At 39.6% G+C, this 21,769-nt stretch overlaps 2 protein-coding genes across 2 annotated transcripts; both read left to right on the top strand.

Moving 5' to 3' along the window:
• The first annotated feature begins 5,370 nt into the window (after nucleotides 1-5,370).
• Nucleotides 5,371-14,453, top strand: LOC109030905 (PP2C-like domain-containing protein CG9801). Its single transcript, XM_019042121.2, has 7 exons — nucleotides 5,371-5,804; nucleotides 6,604-6,824; nucleotides 7,695-7,856; nucleotides 8,463-8,758; nucleotides 9,627-9,828; nucleotides 10,435-10,623; nucleotides 10,903-14,453. The coding sequence occupies exons 1-7, from the start codon at nucleotides 5,683-5,685 to the stop codon at nucleotides 11,238-11,240; spliced, it is 1,530 nt and encodes a 509-aa protein (XP_018897666.1). The 5' UTR covers nucleotides 5,371-5,682; the 3' UTR covers nucleotides 11,241-14,453.
• A 951-nt stretch (nucleotides 14,454-15,404) lies between these two features.
• Nucleotides 15,405-21,241, top strand: awd (nucleoside diphosphate kinase). Its single transcript, XM_019042122.2, has 4 exons — nucleotides 15,405-15,658; nucleotides 16,762-16,863; nucleotides 17,478-17,590; nucleotides 20,757-21,241. Exons 1-4 carry the CDS (start codon nucleotides 15,530-15,532, stop codon nucleotides 20,875-20,877), a joined length of 465 nt encoding a protein of 154 aa, XP_018897667.1. The 5' UTR covers nucleotides 15,405-15,529; the 3' UTR covers nucleotides 20,878-21,241.
• Nucleotides 21,242-21,769: the final 528 nt, after the last annotated feature.

Below are 21,769 nucleotides of genomic sequence, written 5' to 3'. Positions count from 1 at the left end.
TTACGAGGCCCAGCCTGTATTTTTGCGAGTGTGTGTGTGTCCCTTTGACGAGCCGCGGGTTGCCGCATCTGATCAATGAGTGGGAGAGAGATAGACGATAAAACGGCGGCTTGTCAAAGCCGAGTGTGCTCCTTTGACGTGCCGCATCTGAGCAATGAGTGCGAGAGAGAGGAAGGACAAAACAGCGTATGGACCAATCCAAGTTGAGCCTTAGTCCCCGTTTACGGCCGTTCTTTCCAGGGCTCATGGTCGGAAAGCACTCCGGTGTTTTTTCGGGGCACCCGGATTCGGGCTCGCCACTACCACCGCGGACCAAATTACGAGGCCCAGCCTGTATTTTTGCGAGTGTGTGTGTGTCCCTTTGACGAGCCGCGGGTTGCCGCATCTGATCAATGAGTGGGAGAGAGATAGACGATAAAACGGCGGCTTGTCAAAGCCGAGTGTGCTCCTTTGACGTGCCGCATCTGAGCAATGAGTGCGAGAGAGAGGAAGGACAAAACAGCGTATGGACCAATCCAAGTTGAGCCTTAGTCCCCGTTTACGGCCGTTCTTTCCAGGGCTCATGGTCGGAAAGCACTCCGGTGTTTTTTCGTGGCACCCGGATTCGGGCTCGCCACTACCACCGCGGACCAAATTACGAGGCCCAGCCTGTATTTTTGCGAGTGTGTGTGTGTCCCTTTGACGAGCCGCGGGTTGCCGCATCTGATCAATGAGTGGGAGAGAGATAGACGATAAAACGGCGGCTTGTCAAAGCCGAGTGTGCTCCTTTGACGTGCCGCATCTGAGCAATGAGTGCGAGAGAGAGAAAGGACAAAACAGCGTATGGACCAATCCAAGTTGAGCCTTAGTCCCCGTTTACGGCCGTTCTTTCCAGGGCTCATGGTCGGAAAGCACTCCGGTGTTTTTTCGGGCACCCGGATTCGGGCTCGCCACTACCACCGCGGACCAAATTACGAGGCCCAGCCTGTATTTTTGCGAGTGTGTGTGTGTCCCTTTGACGAGCCGCGGGTTGCCGCATCTGATCAATGAGTGGGAGAGAGATAGACGATAAAACGGCGGCTTGTCAAAGCCGAGTGTGCTCCTTTGACGTGCCGCATCTGAGCAATGAGTGCGAGAGAGAGAAAGGACAAAACAGCGTATGGACCAATCCAAGTTGAGCCTTAGTCCCCGTTTACGGCCGTTCTTTCCAGGGCTCATGGTCGGAAAGCACTCCGGTGTTTTTTCGTGGCACCCGGATTCGGGCTCGCCACTACCACCGCGGACCAAATTACGAGGCCCAGCCTGTATTTTTGCGAGTGTGTGTGTGTCCCTTTGACGAGCCGCGGGTTGCCGCATCTGATCAATGAGTGGGAGAGAGATAGACGATAAAACGGCGGCTTGTCAAAGCCGAGTGTGCTCCTTTGACGTGCCGCATCTGAGCAATGAGTGCGAGAGAGAGAAAGGACAAAACAGCGTATGGACCAATCCAAGTTGAGCCTTAGTCCCCGTTTACGGCCGTTCTTTCCAGGGCTCATGGTCGGAAAGCACTCCGGTGTTTTTTCGGGGCACCCGGATTCGGGCTCGCCACTACCACCGCGGACCAAATTACGAGGCCCAGCCTGTATTTTTGCGAGTGTGTGTGTGTCCCTTTGACGAGCCGCGGGTTGCCGCATCTGATCAATGAGTGGGAGAGAGATAGACGATAAAACGGCGGCTTGTCAAAGCCGAGTGTGCTCCTTTGACGTGCCGCATCTGAGCAATGAGTGCGAGAGAGAGGAAGGACAAAACAGCGTATGGACCAATCCAAGTTGAGCCTTAGTCCCCGTTTACGGCCGTTCTTTCCAGGGCTCATGGTCGGAAAGCACTCCGGTGTTTTTTCGTGGCACCCGGATTCGGGCTCGCCACTACCACCGCGGACCAAATTACGAGGCCCAGCCTGTATTTTTGCGAGTGTGTGTGTGTCCCTTTGACGAGCCGCGGGTTGCCGCATCTGATCAATGAGTGGGAGAGAGATAGACGATAAAACGGCGGCTTGTCAAAGCCGAGTGTGCTCCTTTGACGTGCCGCATCTGAGCAATGAGTGCGAGAGAGAGGAAGGACAAAACAGCGTATGGACCAATCCAAGTTGAGCCTTAGTCCCCGTTTACGGCCGTTCTTTCCAGGGCTCATGGTCGGAAAGCACTCCGGTGTTTTTCGGGGCACCCGGATTCGGCTCGCCACTACCACCGCGGACCAAATTACGAGGCCCAGCCTGTATTTTTGCGAGTGTGTGTGTGTCCCTTTGACGAGCCGCGGGTTGCCGCATCTGATCAATGAGTGGGAGAGAGATAGACGATAAAACGGCGGCTTGTCAAAGCCGAGTGTGCTCCTTTGACGTGCCGCATCTGAGCAATGAGTGCGAGAGAGAGGAAGGACAAAACAGCGTATGGACCAATCCAAGTTGAGCCTTAGTCCCCGTTTACGGCCGTTCTTTCCAGGGCTCATGGTCGGAAAGCACTCCGGTGTTTTTTCGTGGCACCCGGATTCGGGCTCGCCACTACCACCGCGGACCAAATTACGAGGCCCAGCCTGTATTTTTGCGAGTGTGTGTGTGTCCCTTTGACGAGCCGCGGGTTGCCGCATCTGATCAATGAGTGGGAGAGAGATAGACGATAAAACGGCGGCTTGTCAAAGCCGAGTGTGCTCCTTTGACGTGCCGCATCTGAGCAATGAGTGCGAGAGAGAGGAAGGACAAAACAGCGTATGGACCAATCCAAGTTGAGCCTTAGTCCCCGTTTACGGCCGTTCTTTCCAGGGCTCATGGTCGGAAAGCACTCCGGTGTTTTTTCGTGGCACCCGGATTCGGGCTCGCCACTACCACCGCGGACCAAATTACGAGGCCCAGCCTGTATTTTTGCGAGTGTGTGTGTGTCCCTTTGACGAGCCGCGGGTTGCCGCATCTGATCAATGAGTGGGAGAGAGATAGACGATAAAACGGCGGCTTGTCAAAGCCGAGTGTGCTCCTTTGACGTGCCGCATCTGAGCAATGAGTGCGAGAGAGAGGAAGGACAAAACAGCGTATGGACCAATCCAAGTTGAGCCTTAGTCCCCGTTTACGGCCGTTCTTTCCAGGGCTCATGGTCGGAAAGCACTCCGGTGTTTTTTCGGGGCACCCGGATTCGGGCTCGCCACTACCACCGCGGACCAAATTACGAGGCCCAGCCTGTATTTTTGCGAGTGTGTGTGTGTCCCTTTGACGAGCCGCGGGTTGCCGCATCTGATCAATGAGTGGGAGAGAGATAGACGATAAAACGGCGGCTTGTCAAAGCCGAGTGTGCTCCTTTGACGTGCCGCATCTGAGCAATGAGTGCGAGAGAGAGGAAGGACAAAACAGCGTATGGACCAATCCAAGTTGAGCCTTAGTCACCGTTTACGGCCGTTCTTTCCAGGGCTCATGGTCGGAAAGCACTCCGGTGTTTTTTCGTGGCACCCGGATTCGGGCTCGCCACTACCACCGCGGACCAAATTACGAGGCCCAGCCTGTATTTTTGCGAGTGTGTGTGTGTCCCTTTGACGAGCCGCGGGTTGCCGCATCTGATCAATGAGTGGGAGAGAGATAGACGATAAAACGGCGGCTTGTCAAAGCCGAGTGTGCTCCTTTGACGTGCCGCATCCGAGCAATGAGTGCGAGAGAGAGGAAGGACAAAACAGCGTATGGACCAATCCAAGTTGAGCCTTAGTCCCCGTTTACGGCCGTTCTTTCCAGGGCTCATGGTCGGAAAGCACTCCGGTGTTTTTTCGTGGCACCCGGATTCGGGCTCGCCACTACCACCGCGGACCAAATTACGAGGCCCAGCCTGTATTTTTGCGAGTGTGTGTGTGTCCCTTTGACGAGCCGCGGGTTGCCGCATCTGATCAATGAGTGGGAGAGAGATAGACGATAAAACGGCGGCTTGTCAAAGCCGAGTGTGCTCCTTTGACGTGCCGCATCTGAGCAATGAGTGCGAGAGAGAGGAAGGACAAAACAGCGTATGGACCAATCCAAGTTGAGCCTTAGTCCCCGTTTACGGCCGTTCTTTCCAGGGCTCATGGTCGGAAAGCACTCCGGTGTTTTTTCGTGGCACCCGGATTCGGGCTCGCCACTACCACCGCGGACCAAATTACGAGGCCTAGCCTGTATTTTTGTTTTTTTCGTGTGTTATTCGTAGATACACTAGTTTAAATTGTTACTGCCGTATAATTGAAATTGTCAAATTTAGCTTCTTATCGATGTTACGGTGAGTCGCCATCTTGTTTGTTTATATAAGGCCCTAAGAGCATCATGAAGCCTAAAAACTCGTTGACCAATCAAGAAGCGGAACATTTTTCCTGTAGTAAAAAGATACGAATGGCCATACTCTGTCTATAAATCTACTGTAGACTATCCCTCAGGGAGGTATTTAGGGACCTCCCTCAATCGAGGTAATCACACTTTTGACCCGTGGGTGGAGCCACCATGGTAGATGATGCATTGTGTGTCTCGATTGACTCTTTTACAACTGGATTGCATTTTGCAAAAAGGAACCAGGAGCATTCCAATGTTTCTAAGATTTTGCAAATTTATTACCTTGCAAACATAAACTGATCATCCAAACAAGTTTTATCTTTACCCTCAATAAACTATAAATTCATGAAAAAATCACTGAGGAGCGCGCGTTGTGCGTAAGGCGCGCCGGATCAAATGAAGGGGCCAGAACAGCCAGAACGAGTTACCATTCTGCACTTAAGCCCTAGATACGCAAAAAAAATTCTACGGTTTTAGGTGACTTCCCGATTTTTTTCGATTATAGTCTCTTGCTGGCGGATAAACGAAATCCTCAAAACACGTTTATGGAGCTAACTCAAAACGGTCAAAAATTGAGGTACGCACTTCTGCACTTTCATCATCGATATCTCGTTTGCGGTGTCTGAAAATCTCCGCCTCTATGTTATTTTTTTAAAGGAGAACGAATTGACATCATTCCTTGAAGATTATGCAGAATTTTCCTCGTACAGAGAAGAAAAATCACGGCAGTTATAAAGAATTGCCGTTGAGTTGTTTTCCGTTTAAAAAATAAAGTACATATGACAGGAAGTCTGCGACGTCGCAAACCGAGTAATTTGATTGACGACTTACTTACACCGTTGATAAACGTTATATTCATAGACAGCTAGCAAAATAATCTGTTTTATACTCGTAAACTAGAACTATGGATTTTGTAAGTATCAATTAATTCCTGAAATTAAAAGGTGCGCTCTTTTTTGACAGGAGCGTTAATTTAAAATTTAGCGCTCTTTTTCGAAAGAAACGTCTCTTTCGGTCCCGGTTTCCGCGGTATTTCCGACAAAGGAACGAAAAAACAGAATATGGCAACGAACCATTTTCGTTTTGTTTGTTTACTTTTGTACCATTGTTACAAATGGCTCCCTAGTGCCATTACCCAATTCCACCACTTCACTTCAATTTTCCTAGGGAAATAAAATTTCCACGTCTTGTGTATCGCGTGTGATTATGCACTGTGCAATAAACCATTTGAAATCCTCGGTTTCATCCCGATCTGTAGGTGAGGAGTTCAGCATTCCATGTTGAAGTTCACTTTCAGTCTCAACTTCACCCACCTGCTATCAGAGTCCTGAAGCATTAGTGCATGTATTCACCCAAGGACAGTTTTGCAATTCAGTGTGCCAGCTTTTTCTTTGTTAACTATGCCCTCGTTCCGTCAAAAAATTGCAGGTCTGATACGGCAGCTCTCCGCTCCCTCAGACACCAGACCTGAGGCCGATGTTTCCGTCGCATCCTCTGCTTTTATACAACAGTACTTGAACAGGTTCGTTTGAACATTTTCACACAGGTTGTTTCCATCTACTCTAACAGTATGGCTCTGTACATCAGAGACCTCTCATTGTTTTTCTGTCTGAGTAAGTACTAACGTATATTTTGCCGCTATGGCTTCAGTCAGCAATTTCCTAATTCCTTAAAACTGGAGTTCCTTGAACCAATTTTCATCACACTAAAATGACCCATGACAGTGCTTAAACCTTAGGGTCAAAATGAACATCACGTTCAAAAATAAATTATAACTTTGCAATTTCTGTCATCCTTTTCAAACATGATTCAATATCTAGAATCCTTTGCTTTGATATTTGTTACAACCTCATATTGATGGCCGAAGTGCGACACCACGTATCTCCATTGCTATGTTTCAAAATTTCGGCCCCTACCTTTTTCTACTTTCTAGAGGAAGCAGCTAATTTTATGGCTTGAAATTTGCTTAGAATATTCTAACAAGAGAGTTAAACAAAGTTGAGGAAGTTTTCAAGAAATTACGTTGACTAGTTCACCAAAGAAAAAATTAAGTATGACCGGAAGTCTACAGTGTTGTAGATGAAGATACAAGGTTTCCCATTTTAGCCATCGATATCTTGTTGTATTCAATTGTGATTCTACAATTCTGTTAAGATCTTGGATTCCAATGGTGTTTCCTTTTTAAAATGTACGGAAATAAAATGAATTTGAGGAAAATTGATTCTCTATGTATCCACGTAATCTATCTTTCTTAATTATTCCACCACATTTCTATCATTCACATTTAAAAATATGATTGAGGTATTTTTTTTTTTTTTTAGGAAAGAAGCCCACAGAGATGAGCCGAAAATCCTTCATGGGAGGTCGTACCAGGAGCTTCCATCCCAAAAAGTGGGTCAACTTTCATACCCAGTCATCACAGCAATGACTGGCCCAGGCGGAGGGTTGACAACGGTAAACCAGCAACAAAGATGTCTGTCAACGAGTGATCCAGATGTGCATTTCATCGATGTTGTTGATGATGAAATCAGCTGCCGAAATGGTTTGTCCTCTCCTATATTTTTTCCTGTAGTAGAAAACATTTATGAGCCATCAAAAAATTATGTTTGATTCCAATGAAGTGGTCAAGGCTTTGTCTCTAACTGTAGAGAGACTTCATAATTGAAGACTTATATAATCTCTCTCACTACAATAGAACTGCAATATTCAAACTTACAGTCCCCTATAAGTCTGGTAATGAAAATTTCGAATAGTCCGGAATTACTTACAGATTTGATATCTAAAAATCGAGGGAATGAAAGCACATAAATAATGGCTCAAATACTGTTGAAAAGAAGATTCAGAAATCTGCTGGGGAAAAATTACATCAGAACATAACAATGGCCACTTAAATACAAAAAATTTGCATAGTCAATTTGCAATTGAAATGTCTCCTAGTCCTGATTATGTTAATCTCTCTTCAAAGAAAAATAATCAGAATGTTTCCTCGAAATTTTGTGTGATTATTTTTAAATAAGTGAAGAAACTGCCTAGAAAATTTCAATAAAAACTGTTCTTCAGTTTTCCTCTTAACAAATTACTTAGCAGAGACTTACAAAATTGCAATCTGAGGTACTTATTTATCAAACTAGAGCCATCGGTATACTATGCACCTGCTTGGACTGAATGCTCCTCCTCCTTAGTTTTGAACGAGAATTAGTTACTTTTTATCCAGAAGTTAGTTTTTAGTCTCTAATTCCAATTTTTGGTTTTTTATGGCTCTGTTTCCCCCACAAAATCATGTAGACTCTTTTTTGATGTCTTGTGACTAAAAAATGGCATTCTGCCTCAAATAAAAAAGAGGAAAAATATTCAATTTTCATCAAAGACTCATACTATCAGGAATGGCTCATCATCTCTTACTCTATTTCAGTCGATGAAACAGATCGTCAGTTACGAGATGCAAACAGTAACTTATCAACTTTACTACCTCCATTATCTTCTAAGTCAAGTCTAGAGTTCCATCCACTTCAAAAGTCAGACAGTGCTCCTGACGCATATAGCAAAATTAACTTTGAAATCAACAAAAATTCAGGTTTGTTAAATTTTTTATTTGTCTCATTTGTTCTAGCAACAAAACTAATTTTCAGCTACCCAGGTAAATCAGGATGCTTTTACAATAGGTAAGTAGGTGATACTATATCATCGATCTACGAAAGAAAAAAAAAATTCCCAATGCAGCATCTCGACGCATGCTGGGGATCAACCTCCGATTTTAATCCCTGATGGTCGACTGACTGGGGGTCCAGTGGGCGCAGCCCCCTGGCTAGCCATGATGGGTAAGCGAAGCGCGCCCAAAACGGCTATTAATTATATTGCAGAGCGATTTTTCACACTGTAAGTACAGTTTAAAATATCAAAAAATTCCTAAGTACAGACTAAATTAGGGCATTACAATGAATTAGCTACATTTATAAAATTTCCTCTTGATTCCTAAATTATTTTTTGCCCTCCAAATATCTGATCTGCTAAATTGTATGTCATCACATACTATGTACTCAAAAAAGCCAAAAAAACATCTGTCATGAATAATTTTCAAAATTTGACTCTTACAACTTAGCCGGCTTGTTGGATTTAGTATTAGTGAACTAGAAGTTGTCAGTGATCACTCCAATGTACTTCGTTCTAAATAATTTTCCAGAATTGAAGAAAGAAATTGCAGGTGTCTCTGAGTGGAGTTCAGGGAACAGCAGAGCATATGGAGCTTCCATGACACTCTATGAGATGCATCCCTTGACAAGGGTCCATGCGGGAGAGCCTATCGCAGATTGCTTCGCAATTGTCAGTCGGAAGAACTCTGCAATTATAGTGCTAGCGGATGGGGTAAATTGGGGACACAAAGCGTCTTTGGCAGCGCGTGCAGCTGTTCATGGCTGCGTTGATTACCTGAATAAAGCCATATTTTCAAAACCAACTCAGGGTGTAACCACAACCACTGTAAGTATTATTTTATCGGAAGAATATCAAATTACTAAATCTTATGAAGAGAGTCGGTATATCAAGGCATCTACAAGTCCGGAATTTCCGGAAAGATCAGAATAAGTACTGATTTTTAAGGGTGGTAGGGAAGAACTGAAAAATTACAGAAATTCGCCAGAAGGTCTGGAATTTTTTTCACTTTTGACGTAATTTGAGCGAAAAATTCAAATTTTTGAAATTTTTCGAATTTCGTCAATCGGAGATCAAGTTCTATTGAAGAAGTAGGTACTGAATTTCTTGGGAATGTACTGTAAAAGTATGTACATACTGATTTTTGTCTTGCCTGTTTTAGTAGACACCCTGTAGATACTTCAATCCTCAAGTGACCAACTTTGTTTAATGACTCTCCTGATAAATTAGAACAATTGAAGAAGAAGATATCTGTGTGAAAAATCCTTCGTTGTGGGTTACTCAAACACATTCTTTAACACTGAATATTTTCATAATTTTAATATCAAATTCTTTAAAATTTAAATTTTTTACCTATCTATGCATTGCCATAAAGTGATGAATAGGTATACAAGCTGACGGATCCGAGCCTTTGCCTCCTTTCGTTAAATTCTGAGTATACAAGGAAACAAGTTTTATTATAATTAAAAATCCGCCTATCTCTACCTTTCATCCATCTTTTGAAAATATGTATTTGTGGAGGTCTCTGTAGTTTTGAGCTTGAATCTCCTGTCTGTACAGATTCATCTCATGTGCATAATCTCAGATCAGAAAACTCCCAAACTATTTTTTTAATAGTCTTCAAGGCGCTTCTTTAACTTTACTTTGTTTTTCATGACTTGAATAACATCAGAGCATGACTCGTCTGTTTTTCTAGGATGTGTTTATCGCCTTGCTAAGGTCCTTCCATGCAGCCCACACATTGATCCTGCAAGAACAAGGCATGCTCACCACCCTGACAGCTGCAGTAGTTTTGCCATCAGCAGTTCCAGACAAGTACATCGTTTGTACGTGCAATGTAGGGGATAGCTTAGCGTACGTCTACAGTCCCAAGTATGGTGTGCGTGAAATAACGCAAGGTAAACCTCTCATTCTAATTTTTTCTTTCTTTATCCCCTTGTGGGTATTTCTTCCTAGCGTAAATACAATCCAGCATACTCTGCCCTCAAAATATTTTGATGTACCCTTTTTCCTGGGCATCCAGAGTTTTGACATTTTCGAATTATGTTCTCGTCGTGTTAGAGTGTCACAACTTAGGATTGATTGAGCCTCTTAGGAAACCTGCAAATCAATTCATTTTCAAGACTTTTCATATGTACTTAGTTGCAAACCAGTTGGTATTATAGTGCTAGGTCCACACTATTTTGTGGGGAAAACAAGGATAAAAAGTTCAAAAATTTCAAATAGAGTCACTAATTTAGAGCCTTAATGAGTACCAGTACAAGATTGAGGGAGAATTTCAGTTGCAAACTTAGTTCCCCAGCGAATGTATGATGAATACTCCTCGCATCCTGTTTTAAAAAATGATAAATGATTCTCCCCATCTTGTGACAAGCCAAATGCCTTCTATCATAGGTACGTTTGAGTGCTGTAGTGCAGGTATTTGCTCTGCTAGCCCAGCTGTTTTTGTCATTTGGTTTCCATTTGGATGATGGTTGTAAATAACCGCAATTATGTAATTGCAGGCTCTCACGATGTGCACTCCATGCGCGATATGAGGGATGCTCTTGGTGCTTTGGGGCCAGTCGACGGTCAGAATCCAGAATTGTCTAACCTTACCTTGTCAATGACAGACGTTTTTCCAGGAGATGTTGTTTTCCTCACATCAGATGGTGTGTCAGACAATTTAGACCCTGTCGTTGGGAAATTTGCCGGTAAGTTCAGATTCTCTTTGCATATTTTAACCAACTCAATTTACATTTTACAGAATTTTTACATTTAGTTTGAACATTGGTTTTACATTTACATTAAAAGATCAGCTCGTAATATTTTTTCCCTCTTGAAGTTTCTGACCATCAAATTTTTTTATTTTTCATCCTGACACTAAGCTATAATTTTTCCAGATTTGAGAATTTAAGCATGATTCCAAAGTATATATTTTTTTTCAATTTTTTTTTTTTTAAATCTAATTTTAATTTTTATCTTTGTCCTAGGGTTACCATCCATAGAAGCCCATCAAAGACATCGGCTAACGTTACTGCGCACTGAAGATTTATTGAAACACGGAGTTTCTGGAAAAGGTCCCTCATGTACTTCAGCCAAGGAGCTAGTGAAACTCCTTTTAGATTTCGTAACCCACCTAACCGCAGCTAAAAGACGTATTCTTGAGGATGTAGAACTCTACTCTGGTGCTGAAGGGAAAGCTCTAAGTCGCTCCGAGCAGCGTTGCAAGCGAAAAGAAATTTGCGGAAAACTTGCGTTGGTGCCTGGAAAACTTGACCACGCCACTTGTGTAGCATATACTGTCGGTGATGTACAACCATTCTCCTGATATTATACATTCCAGTCACTTCTACCTCGGAGGTTAGTTTAATTTGGCTTAGCCCAAAACTATATCGGGTCTGGCCCCAAGCCTGAATCACTTTTCAAAATTTTAACCGATCAAAAATACCAACTCTAAAGTAGGGTTTCCAATTTTTGATCAAATGTTAAATGTTTTTAAGCTTTACTTCTATTAAGAAGTCCAAAATCCCCATCTTTGGTATTCCTAATCATTGTCAATACTTGTGCCTTCTACAGTATTTATATCCATCATTGTATGGATACGGTCTTTTTTTTTATGAAAAGTTTATCTTTTTATTTTTTCTGCGACAAAAATCACTCTGCCGGATATTGCATTTCATTTTTTATTTACAGGGTATTAAGACCTATTTAAGAATCATCAGTGCTTTTCGATTCTCATTGATGAATAAATCTTCACACTTCTCTACCTGTGTTTGGAAAAGACAGAATTTTTTGCCAAAAGACAGAATATTGACCATAAGCACTGAAAAATTCTTTGAAAATAAATTCGATGATTTCGAAATTTGATTATTCTCTCAGAAGAGTTCAGTAACACTCTCTAAACTAACTGAACTCATCAGAACAAACTTTGATTTTGTTAATCATTAACAATATCATACTTTGACAGGGATAAAATTCTCTTTTCTTACATCACAGTCTGAAGTTACAATCGAAAAAGAAAGGAAGTAGGCACAAAATCAAATCTGATTTACTCTAGACTTGAAGTAAATTTATCCTGAACTTTCTCTCTTTCTCTTCATTTTCATCTTCCTCAGACTTTTTTCAGGATTACCTTTCCATGTAATTATCAGGATTACCTTTCCAGGTAATTATCAGGATTACCTTTCAGTGTAATAATTGTGGTGCTTAATTTTTATTTTACGATTTGCTCATTATTTTGGTGCAAAAATTAATGTTAGCTTGCATCTACTGCATCACGTTACTTTTATTATAAACATCACAAACCATCTCTTTTTCTATACCCTATGTTACAATTTTGTAAAACTGAAACTGAAACATTCAGGAAGGGAATCATGTAATAATGATTTTTGGTGTGTAAGGCCCGCAAAAATTGTAAAATCTGCCTATTGAGAAGTACAAAGAAGTTATTTGATCCTCTTTTCTTTATACAGTATTCATTGTGTGTAACTCCTTATATCAATGCTTTTGAAATCACCAAAAGGCGCCTGTATACTTCGCGATCATTCCACTTTTGTTTTTCAGGCAGATTTTACAGCTTTGAATCACACATTTGTTACCCTAATGTCATTTGGACGGCCTCAGCGAAGTCAACCCAACTGCAGATACATTGTCCTATTCCCTTTCATGTTTTTTATTTTTTAACAGAAAACTCAAAAGCATTCTACTCTAAACTCTAGCCAGTAATATTTTCACAATCTGTAAGAAATTTATCATAAGTTGCAAGACATTACATTGCTTATTTTTCCTTTAAATATAGGAAGAGATTAGACAACGGGAAATAAATGCAGTTCAGTTCATTTTGGTTCAAGCCGTCCATTTCATTCTCCATTATGTTTGAGTATTTAGGTTGTTTTGTTTTACTACCTTTCCTCGTTATGATTATAAATTCAGACACAAAATGATACCCTTTTTCTGAGTGTTTTTGTCTTTTTATTTTTTTTTTTTTTTTTTTTTTGTCCATCAGATTTTATTTTGATCTCAGTGTATGATTTAATTGATCAGGACAAGAAAAGGCTGAATTTACTGCTTTCAGTGTACCTAAAATTCTTCAGAACTCTAATTGCATCTTGTTTTTGAGGTCCTCCTCCCCTTTTTTTCCATTTTGATATAAATTTAGAATTTCATGTAGAAATGAAGCCATTATCAACCTGAAATTTTGATACCCATCCGAAAGCCTCAAAAATTTAACACACATTCTGAAGCAAATAAAAGCTCCAAAAATCTTTGTGGATTGCGCAGCTGTTCAGAACTTTTATTTTTATGAAGATGTTCCTGCCAATTTAGCCACTCTTCCGATGGTTATTTTAGTAATGTCCCATCAAATGCCATTTTTCTCAACAAAACCTGTTCCGACCCTGCAACTGAGCTGTAATTTTTTTTATTTTTTTTTTTTAATTACATTTAGTGTTTTCAAATGTCTTTATCCTATTTTTCTGTTGAAAAGAAACCTCAATGCCTTCAAAACAGGGCCCAATGTATGTATCTTTTAATTATGTAATTACCTTTCTCCTTTATTGCTTCATAGTTGCAATCATGTTAGGTATTTGGATCGTGCAGAAAGTGTCGAATTTGCTGTTTAATGTGGTCCAACCCTCTTTTGAAGGATTCATTGATTTATTTATATTTTTACCCATATTTTTGTTTTATTTTATTTTATATTTTACTCTTTCATTTAATTATTTTATTTTTTATGTGCTAATTGTCAATTTTTGCTGGATACTTTGCTGTCTTGCATAATTATATGTCTTCATGGGGGATTGTAACCAATGTTTTAAGCCAATTCTTCAATTTCTTCGATTTACTATTAACTCGAATACTTTTTATTTGCTTGACTTTAGTTCAACAATCGTAGAGCTGCATTAGGTGTTAAGATACTGTTCATGGTTTCATGTTTGCATTAACAGGACTAGAATTAGGAACTTCATCACAGGGAGTTTTAAAGGAGCAAGAAATTTCAAATACAGGACTTGTATTTGCAAACTTATTTTACCTCTGCACAAGTCTGGTCTGATCGTAGTATGAACCTAGTTTGAGCTTTTTTTCACCCTTTTAATCACCTGAAATTCTAATCCTTCATTTTTATAAGCTGTACCCGAGGTATTTAGCTAGTGAGATTCTTTAAATAACAAGAGTCATTTAAACATTGTCTCTATCTTTAAGTCCAATCTTACTCGCAAGTTTTTGAATATTTATATTTTTATGAAATTCTGTGAACTTCGAATAAAGTTTTCAGAAAACCATTTACATCACACACAATAGATAAACACTTTTGCTTTTTGCCTTTATGGTAATGGAGGTTTTTCTACCAGTTAAAGTGAATGTTAGTGCTTCAATGCTTGAAGTTCAGTTAGTTTGTAGCTCGTCCTCCATGAATTGTTAATGTTTGCTGGGAAGACGCTTACATCGTGTAATATTTTTGGTTTGTTCAGTTGTTGATTTATTCTAATGTTTTACGGTTGATTGGTCTTGTGAAACAAGCAAATAAATAATTCTATTATTACTTGGTGTTTTCATTTTGTTCATTTTCATACAATAGTGTTGCCCCCACATGAACGTCATGAGGAACCTAAGTACCTCACAAGCAGCATTCGCTGGGAACAAAATATATTGTAATTGCAAAGGTTTAGCGGCTCACCCGTCTTTTAAATGTATAAGAAACTGGCTACAGTGGTTAATGTGATCCATTCAGATTTTTTTCTTCTCTTTTTTCCCCATTAATAAATAATAGAAGAGTAGTCGTTAGTAATTTCAAACCATTATTTTTTTAGACGTGACAGTTGTTATCTTCTGAAGCTAGGCAATAAATTATCGCCAGATAAATTTTCAACCAAAAATTTTGTGGAAATTTATGTTGCGAATCTCCTGGGATAAAGAGGACCTCTGTAATTTGGAAATTTCTTGGTGTATGATTCTTTGCTTTCTTTTCATAAAGTCATAGAGCTAACTCTCCATAGCGTTTTTGGGTAATCAATTACAGCAATCAATGAATCCAACATCAGGTCCTTCCGTAGAGTCTGTAGTCTTGCGATTTCATCAATTTTTTTTCATTCTCGCCTAAGTTGATGAATAAATATAGTCATAAACTGTAATATAAATATTCTATGACATTAATTAATAAATGGTGGTCTGTGGTGCATGAGAAGTGGTGGATAGTATTTTGTTCTCCCAGTGATCAACTGGAGAGAACTTTTTTTAAAATTCGCGGTATTTTGTCGGACTTTATGACCAACCTTAAAAATAAAATTTTGTTGATGTGCCACATGATTTTAAAAAATCTCAATCGACATCAGAATTGGATTGAAACCCTCAATACTATCGTCAATTTATTAGAAATAATTTTCATATCCACAAAATGTAATGCATGATAATCTTGCGAACGTAAATGCGTTTTAACGGTTCAAGGCCGTTTGTACCTATTTTTAGTGTTTTTTTTTTAAATGTCAGATGAGCATCCTGATCCCTGTTCATCCGTCCATTTTACTTTTCGCCGGCTGTGAGTGCGTGAATCACTAGTAATTTTCCTCAATTTTCTCGTTGCTTTCTATTTCTGTGATCGTAATATTTAGCATCCAAAGTATGGCTGACAACAAAGAGAGATCCTTCATCATGATCAAACCCGATGGAGTTCAACGAGGACTCGTCGGTAAAATTATCGAGCGATTCGAGAGCAAGGGCTTCAAGCTGGTTGCCATGAAGTTGGTCCACGTAAGTTTATTCTTTCCTCTCTATCATCCCTTATTCCTATCATTCATCGTAGCAGCATCATATTTGTCCAATTCTAATCTCTTAAATTGAATCTTGCCGAAGCAACCCCAGTTTTAAGGGCAACCTCTGAAAGGCCCCTCTCATGAGGCTCCGTAGACCTGTCGTGTGGTTATCACATGTTAGGCTTCTCTCTGATAACCTGCTTGACATTAGACAGCTTCATTCCTTGTCAATTAAGTTAGGTCGTTGATCCTATCGCAATCTAATTAATTTAATTGCCCCTCAAGTATCACGAAGATTACTTTTTTCAATGCGAGGTAACCATGCCGGAAGGGGTTGCATTTTCTGCCTCCCAGCTGTGAATGGCCATGAGGGCTTGGAAACTCATGGATTCGGTTTCATTTAAGCTTTTCAATCGTTGGTAACCAGGCTTCAGTTTGGTTCAACCTTATCTCTTCCTGTTAATTTCAAACAGATCCATATTCGAAGTTTTCTCATGATCTGTTGCACTGTCATGACAGGCCATGAGGGATTGAAAATGCATGCAATCGTTATTGCACACTTGGTAACTTTGGTAACTGTCTCAATTCCTTTCTTAAATTATATTTCTATGCTATCTTGTCCATGGAACGAAAACAGGAGGTGGTTGGTATATTTTCATTCGTAGATCTTCATGTATCTACTAAAATGCAAACGGTCTCCCTAATTCATTTCTCTTTTTTCTATCTATGAAATTGAGAGTTCCCTTGTGGTCTTGGAAAGAATAGCTCACATATTCACTGAATCTGGGAGAAAATCAGCTCAAGACCACTGAGACAATTTCTTATTGTTATACATGTTGCGTTTTTTGCTCCACATGGAACTAAGAACATTTTTGCTAATACTCGTTATATACATAGTAACTAGGGCGTAGCCCCCTAGTAGATTGTAAAATCGAGTTCCTGTAATTCCTCGATGTCAGTGCTTTCTATTTCATTGCAATTTTGTTCTTTATTTCCTCAAGATATCCAGGACTGAAATCAAAAGCAAATCAGCGATTGGCTTTCAATGTATGTTTTTGTTGGCATTTTACTTGAAACTAAATTTTTCAATCTTATTTCCAGGCCAACGAAGACCTCCTGAAGAAGCATTACTCTGACCTCTCCGCCCGTCCTTTCTTCCCAGGTCTAGTTAAATACATGTCTTCTGGACCAGTTGTGCCCATGGTAAGACCTTATCCTTTCTTTAATTTATTTTTTTGCAGATTGGTGAAGTTGGAGAGGAATCAGCTGTGATTAAGGCTGTTACGCATGTGCTCACAGGTCAAAACTTTCCAATAGCCTTCTCCCATATTCAACCCCAATTTGTCATTAGTTCCTTCTACAGATGACTGGAGGGGGAAGGAAAAAAACTGGGCCTTTTCAATGCTAAAATTCGTAGAGAACTAGCTTATTTTTCTATGTACAATGACGGCGTACCCTCCTTTATTGAGAGTAATGGGCAACAGCAGTTTCTACACTTTGCCCTGTCTTCTCAGAGCTCTCTTATTTTTGTCATTTTTATTTTTTTTTAAATAATTCTTGAAGTCCGTAAGCCTAAAAGGTAGAGGTAGCCACAATGAATACTAGCCTTTTTTCTTAAAATATACAAGGCTGCCTAACTACTTCCAACAAGACTTTTGCAAAGAAATGGAAGTTTTACAAAATTTTCAACCTCTCCAAATTCTTATTTAAGTATCGCAAATAGAACCTGAAGGCCCTTACTCTTTGAAATACTATAATGTTTTTATCTTCTATGAGTGTTTAAGACTTTATTTGACACTGATATTCATGGATTTCAGGTTTGGGAAGGTTTGAACGTTGTTAAAACTGGACGTCAAATGCTTGGCGCAACCGACCCCAAAGACTCAGCTCCCGGAACCATCAGAGGAGACTTCTGCATCCAAGTTGGAAGGTAAACCTGAAATGTTTTTCCTTGCTTTGCTCTTAGCTGTAGCCAGAGGCTTTTACATTAATACATATTTTCATGATTCCCGTACTAAATGATCTGCTTGAAATGCATGCGATTGAGAGGCAGATAAATCTAATATCTCTAACAGCCTTCGTCTGATGCTGGAACACTTGTAGATGTATTATTAGGTAAATGAGAGGGCCAAGCTTTTTTTGGAGGTGGAAACAAGTCCTCGTAAACTCAGATGACCTTTCACGTTCATTGTGAACCTGTTGATGGACAACATCCTCCATGTACTCTGTTGAAAAGCTCTGTAATTGTTTAAGTAAGATATTCCAGCTGTTTTATTTTTTTTAGATAGTGCCTGATGTGAAATTAATATCCTCATAGTGATACCCTAGAATCATGCTCTCTTAGTTCCAAATGACTCAGATAGTTGCAAAGAACTACGCCCGATTGTTGTGGGAAATCTTCCCGGTCAAACCTGATGTCATTACTAAACCCAGGTTTTCGAAGGTGACTCAGAGTAACTGCCCCCGGGGTCGGCCTCTTCCTTCGGATTGGTGCCTGCTGCAAGTTGACTTATGAGGAGAGCTTTCTGTCAGCGTGACAAAGCAATGAAATGAGGTTTCATCAGATTTAACCGGGGGATTCTGCATAAGGATCGTGTGTGGTTCTATCCATGAAGTTAGGGTAAAATAATCATTGTCTTGTTAGGAAGCATCTAATGGCTCATTTTACCTTTAGATGAGCTGACATCTCAAGATACAGACTTATGTTTTGACTCTCTCTGACTACACATTCATTAATGTTTTCTTTTAGCTGTGCATGACTGTATAAGAAATGACGTAAATTTTGTTATGGGCCCTCATGATACTGAAAAACTTGTTCACTACTGCGAGTGATTCAGCATAGCTTTCTGTTGGAGGTATAGAGAAGTCCTCATAAAAGCAGATGATCCACTTGGTCATGGTGAACCTATTGTGGATAGCATTAATTCACCTTTTTTTTTCTATTTTAAATTCCCCTGAGCATCTTAATTTCATTTCATTCGAATTCATTTTCAGATCATTCTGGAATTGTATTTAATTGTTAAACCCCGGAGCCACGCTTTCAATTTTACAAATGACTTTGAAAGTGCCAAATTTATAAAATTTTGGGGAACAGTAATCATTGTCTTGTTAGGAAGCATCTAATGAGTTATTTCACCCTTAGATGTGCTGACATCTCAAGATACAAACTTTTAATAAGATTTTTTCTTGAATTATACTTTTATCAATGCTTTCTATAGTTCAATAATACAATTTTACTAAAAAGTATTCACTCATGTGCCTTTAAAGATTTAGTCTCCGTTCTCGTTTAGACTATTCACCGCATTGTAGAAACGCAACTTAAAACTAGATTTTTTTTTTTTGGAGCAAGTGAGAGAAAGTTTTTTTTAAGTATTTTTACTATCTAACAATTTCATGTGATTTCCTCCTTCCACCTTCATATTTTCTCATCAATTTGTCTATAGCTATGTAAGAAATGCAGAATATTTTCCTGTAAACCTCCATAATGCTAGAAAACTCATACTCTCTTGGGAGTAAATCAGCATAGCTTTCCGTTGGAGGTATAGAAAGGTCCTCATAAACTCAGATGACCCTTCATGGTCATTATGAACCTGTCGTGGACAACATTAGTTTCTTCAAATTTTTTAATAAATTCCTTTAATTATATTAATCCAGGAAAACTGCATTTATTTTCTGGAAAACTTCAAATTAAAAGTGAGTTGATCGTATAGTTCTAGAACCCCGAAGCCACGCTTTCAAAGTTCCAAATGACTTTGATAGTGCCAATTTCAAAAATCTTGGGGAACAGTAATCATTGTCTTGTTAGGAAGCATCTAATGAGTAATTTTACCTGTAGATGTGCTGACATCTCAAGATACAAACTTATGCTATGATTCTTTCTTGAACTGTACGTTTGTCAGTGTTTTCTTAAGCTGCCTAAGGCTGATAAAAATTTAATATATTTTTTTTTTTGTATGAACCTCCAAAATACTGAAACATTCATTTACTTATCATGAGTGATTCAGCATAGCTTTCCGTTGGAGGGATAGAAAAGTCCTCATTAACTCAGGTGACCCTCCATGGTCATTATGAACCTGTCGTGGACAACAGTTTTGTATGCACTGATTTGTCTAAAAGACATGAATCGGGAATGATGTTGGTGGTTTTATTAAATCATACCTAAGTTGTGCAAATGAACATTTTATCATTAAACCCCAAAGCCACGCTTTCAATGTTCCAAATGGCGTTGACAGTGCCAAATTTCAATTATCTTGGGGAAAAGTAACCATTGTCTTGTTAGGAAGCATCTAACAAGTAACAATACCTGTAGATGTGCTGACATCTCAAGATACAGTTTTATTACTTTGATATTTTCTTGAACTAACATTTGTCTAGGTTTTCTCAAGTTGGACATAGCTGTGTAAAGAAAGAAGTAAATATTACTATGTATGAACCTCCAAAATGCTGAATCAATTATTTATTTTGTAAGTGATTCAGCAAAACTTTCCGCTGGAGGCATAGTAAAGTCCTCATAAACTCAGATGATCCACATGGTCATCATGAACCTGTCGTGGACAACATTTATTCACCTAATATTCTATTATCAAGTACTGCAAGCACATTAATTAGGGAAAATTCCACTTCATTTTCAGATAGTGTCAGAAGTCTAGGCATGAATGTCTAACTGTAGAACCCCGGAGCCACGCTTTCAAAGTTCTAAATAGCTTTGAAAGTGCCAAATCTCAATTTAATCTTGGGGCAAAGTAATCATTGTCTTGACAGGAAGCATCTAATGAGTCATTTAACCTTTGGATGTGCTGACATCTCAAGACACAGATATTCACTTCAGTTTCCTCCTGAAGCACGCATTCATCAATGTCCCTTATAAATGAATGTGACTGAGAGTTCTAAAGTGTGCAGTAACATCCTCATAAACTCGTAAGACCTTGTGAGAAGGTTTTAAAGCTGGTCAAATAAGAGGCTATTGCTTCACAGGACAAGAACTTGCATTGAGATTTCTAGGAGATGTAGTTGTGCGGAATTATTCTGGTTTTCTATTTATGAGTGTACCATTTTCTCTTAATTTCACAAATTTACCTGTTTTTTGTTTGTTTCAGAAACATCATTCATGGATCAGACTCTGTCGATTCGGCCAAGAAAGAAATCAGTCTCTGGTTCCCTGAGAAAGAAATCTTCAACTGGCAGCCAGCTAGTTACTCATGGGTCTACGAAAACTAGTGAAACCCTCATCAGCCGGTTCCTCGTCAAGATAAAACTCAGCTCCTATAGTTGCATTTTTAAATCGTTGCATTTGCCAACTCCGTACTTTTCGGTCACAGATAGGATCTCACAAACCACTGCAATCAATCAGTTCATTGGTTTGAAGAATTTTAATGAATATTTATCCAGTGAAAATTGAAACTGTACATCTGTTATCCCTGTGTTTTAATTTTTGTTATACAATGAATTTACTCTTAAGATTCACGCCTTTTTAAATGTTTTATCGTCTTGTCTACTCTAAGTAGTTGTTTACCCATTTAAGCCTTATTTGTACTTCCATCTAATTAAGAAAATCAAATTAAAAACTATTCTGATTTTAAAATTGTTTTATCTCACTTTTCTCTGTTTAGTTCCTGGTTCTTTTCTTTCTATTATTATGAGATTCTGCTGAAGTATCAGCTGAGTGAACATTTTTGATGTTTATCCTAATCATTTAGGCAATTTATGAGGAATGGGTCGAATCTTCAAGGACAACTGTTCTCATCAATGGTGTGGCGTGTTTTGCGATATATCGATTGATTGGCCATTTAAACCTATGGAAGTGTATCGATAAACAGGGTGTTCGCAGCGAACACCTTAATAATCGATTATTTACCACAGCTTCAAGTGGGGAAATATCGATAGGTCACAAAGCACGCCACGCCACTGAATCCTATTCATTTTGAAATTGTGTAAGGGTGTTTTTTTTTTTTTTTTTTTTTTTTTTTTTAACTGTAAAGCTTTTTTGTTAGACTATCAATCATTGCAATTGAAGATCTTTTTTCCTCCTAAAAGAGCACCTTAATTTTTTTCTGGCTTAAATTCTACTTCTGTGTAAAGTTATTATGCCCCTAGCCTATCAGGGGAGCTC

This window comes from Bemisia tabaci, chromosome 5, assembly GCF_918797505.1.
Source record: "Bemisia tabaci chromosome 5, PGI_BMITA_v3".
NCBI classification, from domain to species: Eukaryota; Metazoa; Arthropoda; class Insecta; order Hemiptera; family Aleyrodidae; genus Bemisia; species Bemisia tabaci.
Note: the sequence above shows the minus strand (reverse complement) of the source record. Positions and strands in the feature narration are given on the sequence as shown.

Coding starts and splice junctions, on each gene's coding strand:
- LOC109030905 (XM_019042121.2), top strand. CDS start 5,683: ATGCCCTCGTTCCGTCAAAAAATTGCAGGTCTGATACGGCAGCTCTCC. Junction 7,857..8,462: donor TGAAATCAACAAAAATTCAG/GTTTGTTAAATT, acceptor ATAATTTTCCAG/AATTGAAGAAAGAAATTGCA. Junction 10,624..10,902: donor TGTCGTTGGGAAATTTGCCG/GTAAGTTCAGAT, acceptor TCTTTGTCCTAG/GGTTACCATCCATAGAAGCC.
- awd (XM_019042122.2), top strand. CDS start 15,530: ATGGCTGACAACAAAGAGAGATCCTTCATCATGATCAAACCCGATGGA. Junction 16,864..17,477: donor CTGGACCAGTTGTGCCCATG/GTAAGACCTTAT, acceptor CATGGATTTCAG/GTTTGGGAAGGTTTGAACGT. Junction 17,591..20,756: donor TTCTGCATCCAAGTTGGAAG/GTAAACCTGAAA, acceptor TGTTTGTTTCAG/AAACATCATTCATGGATCAG.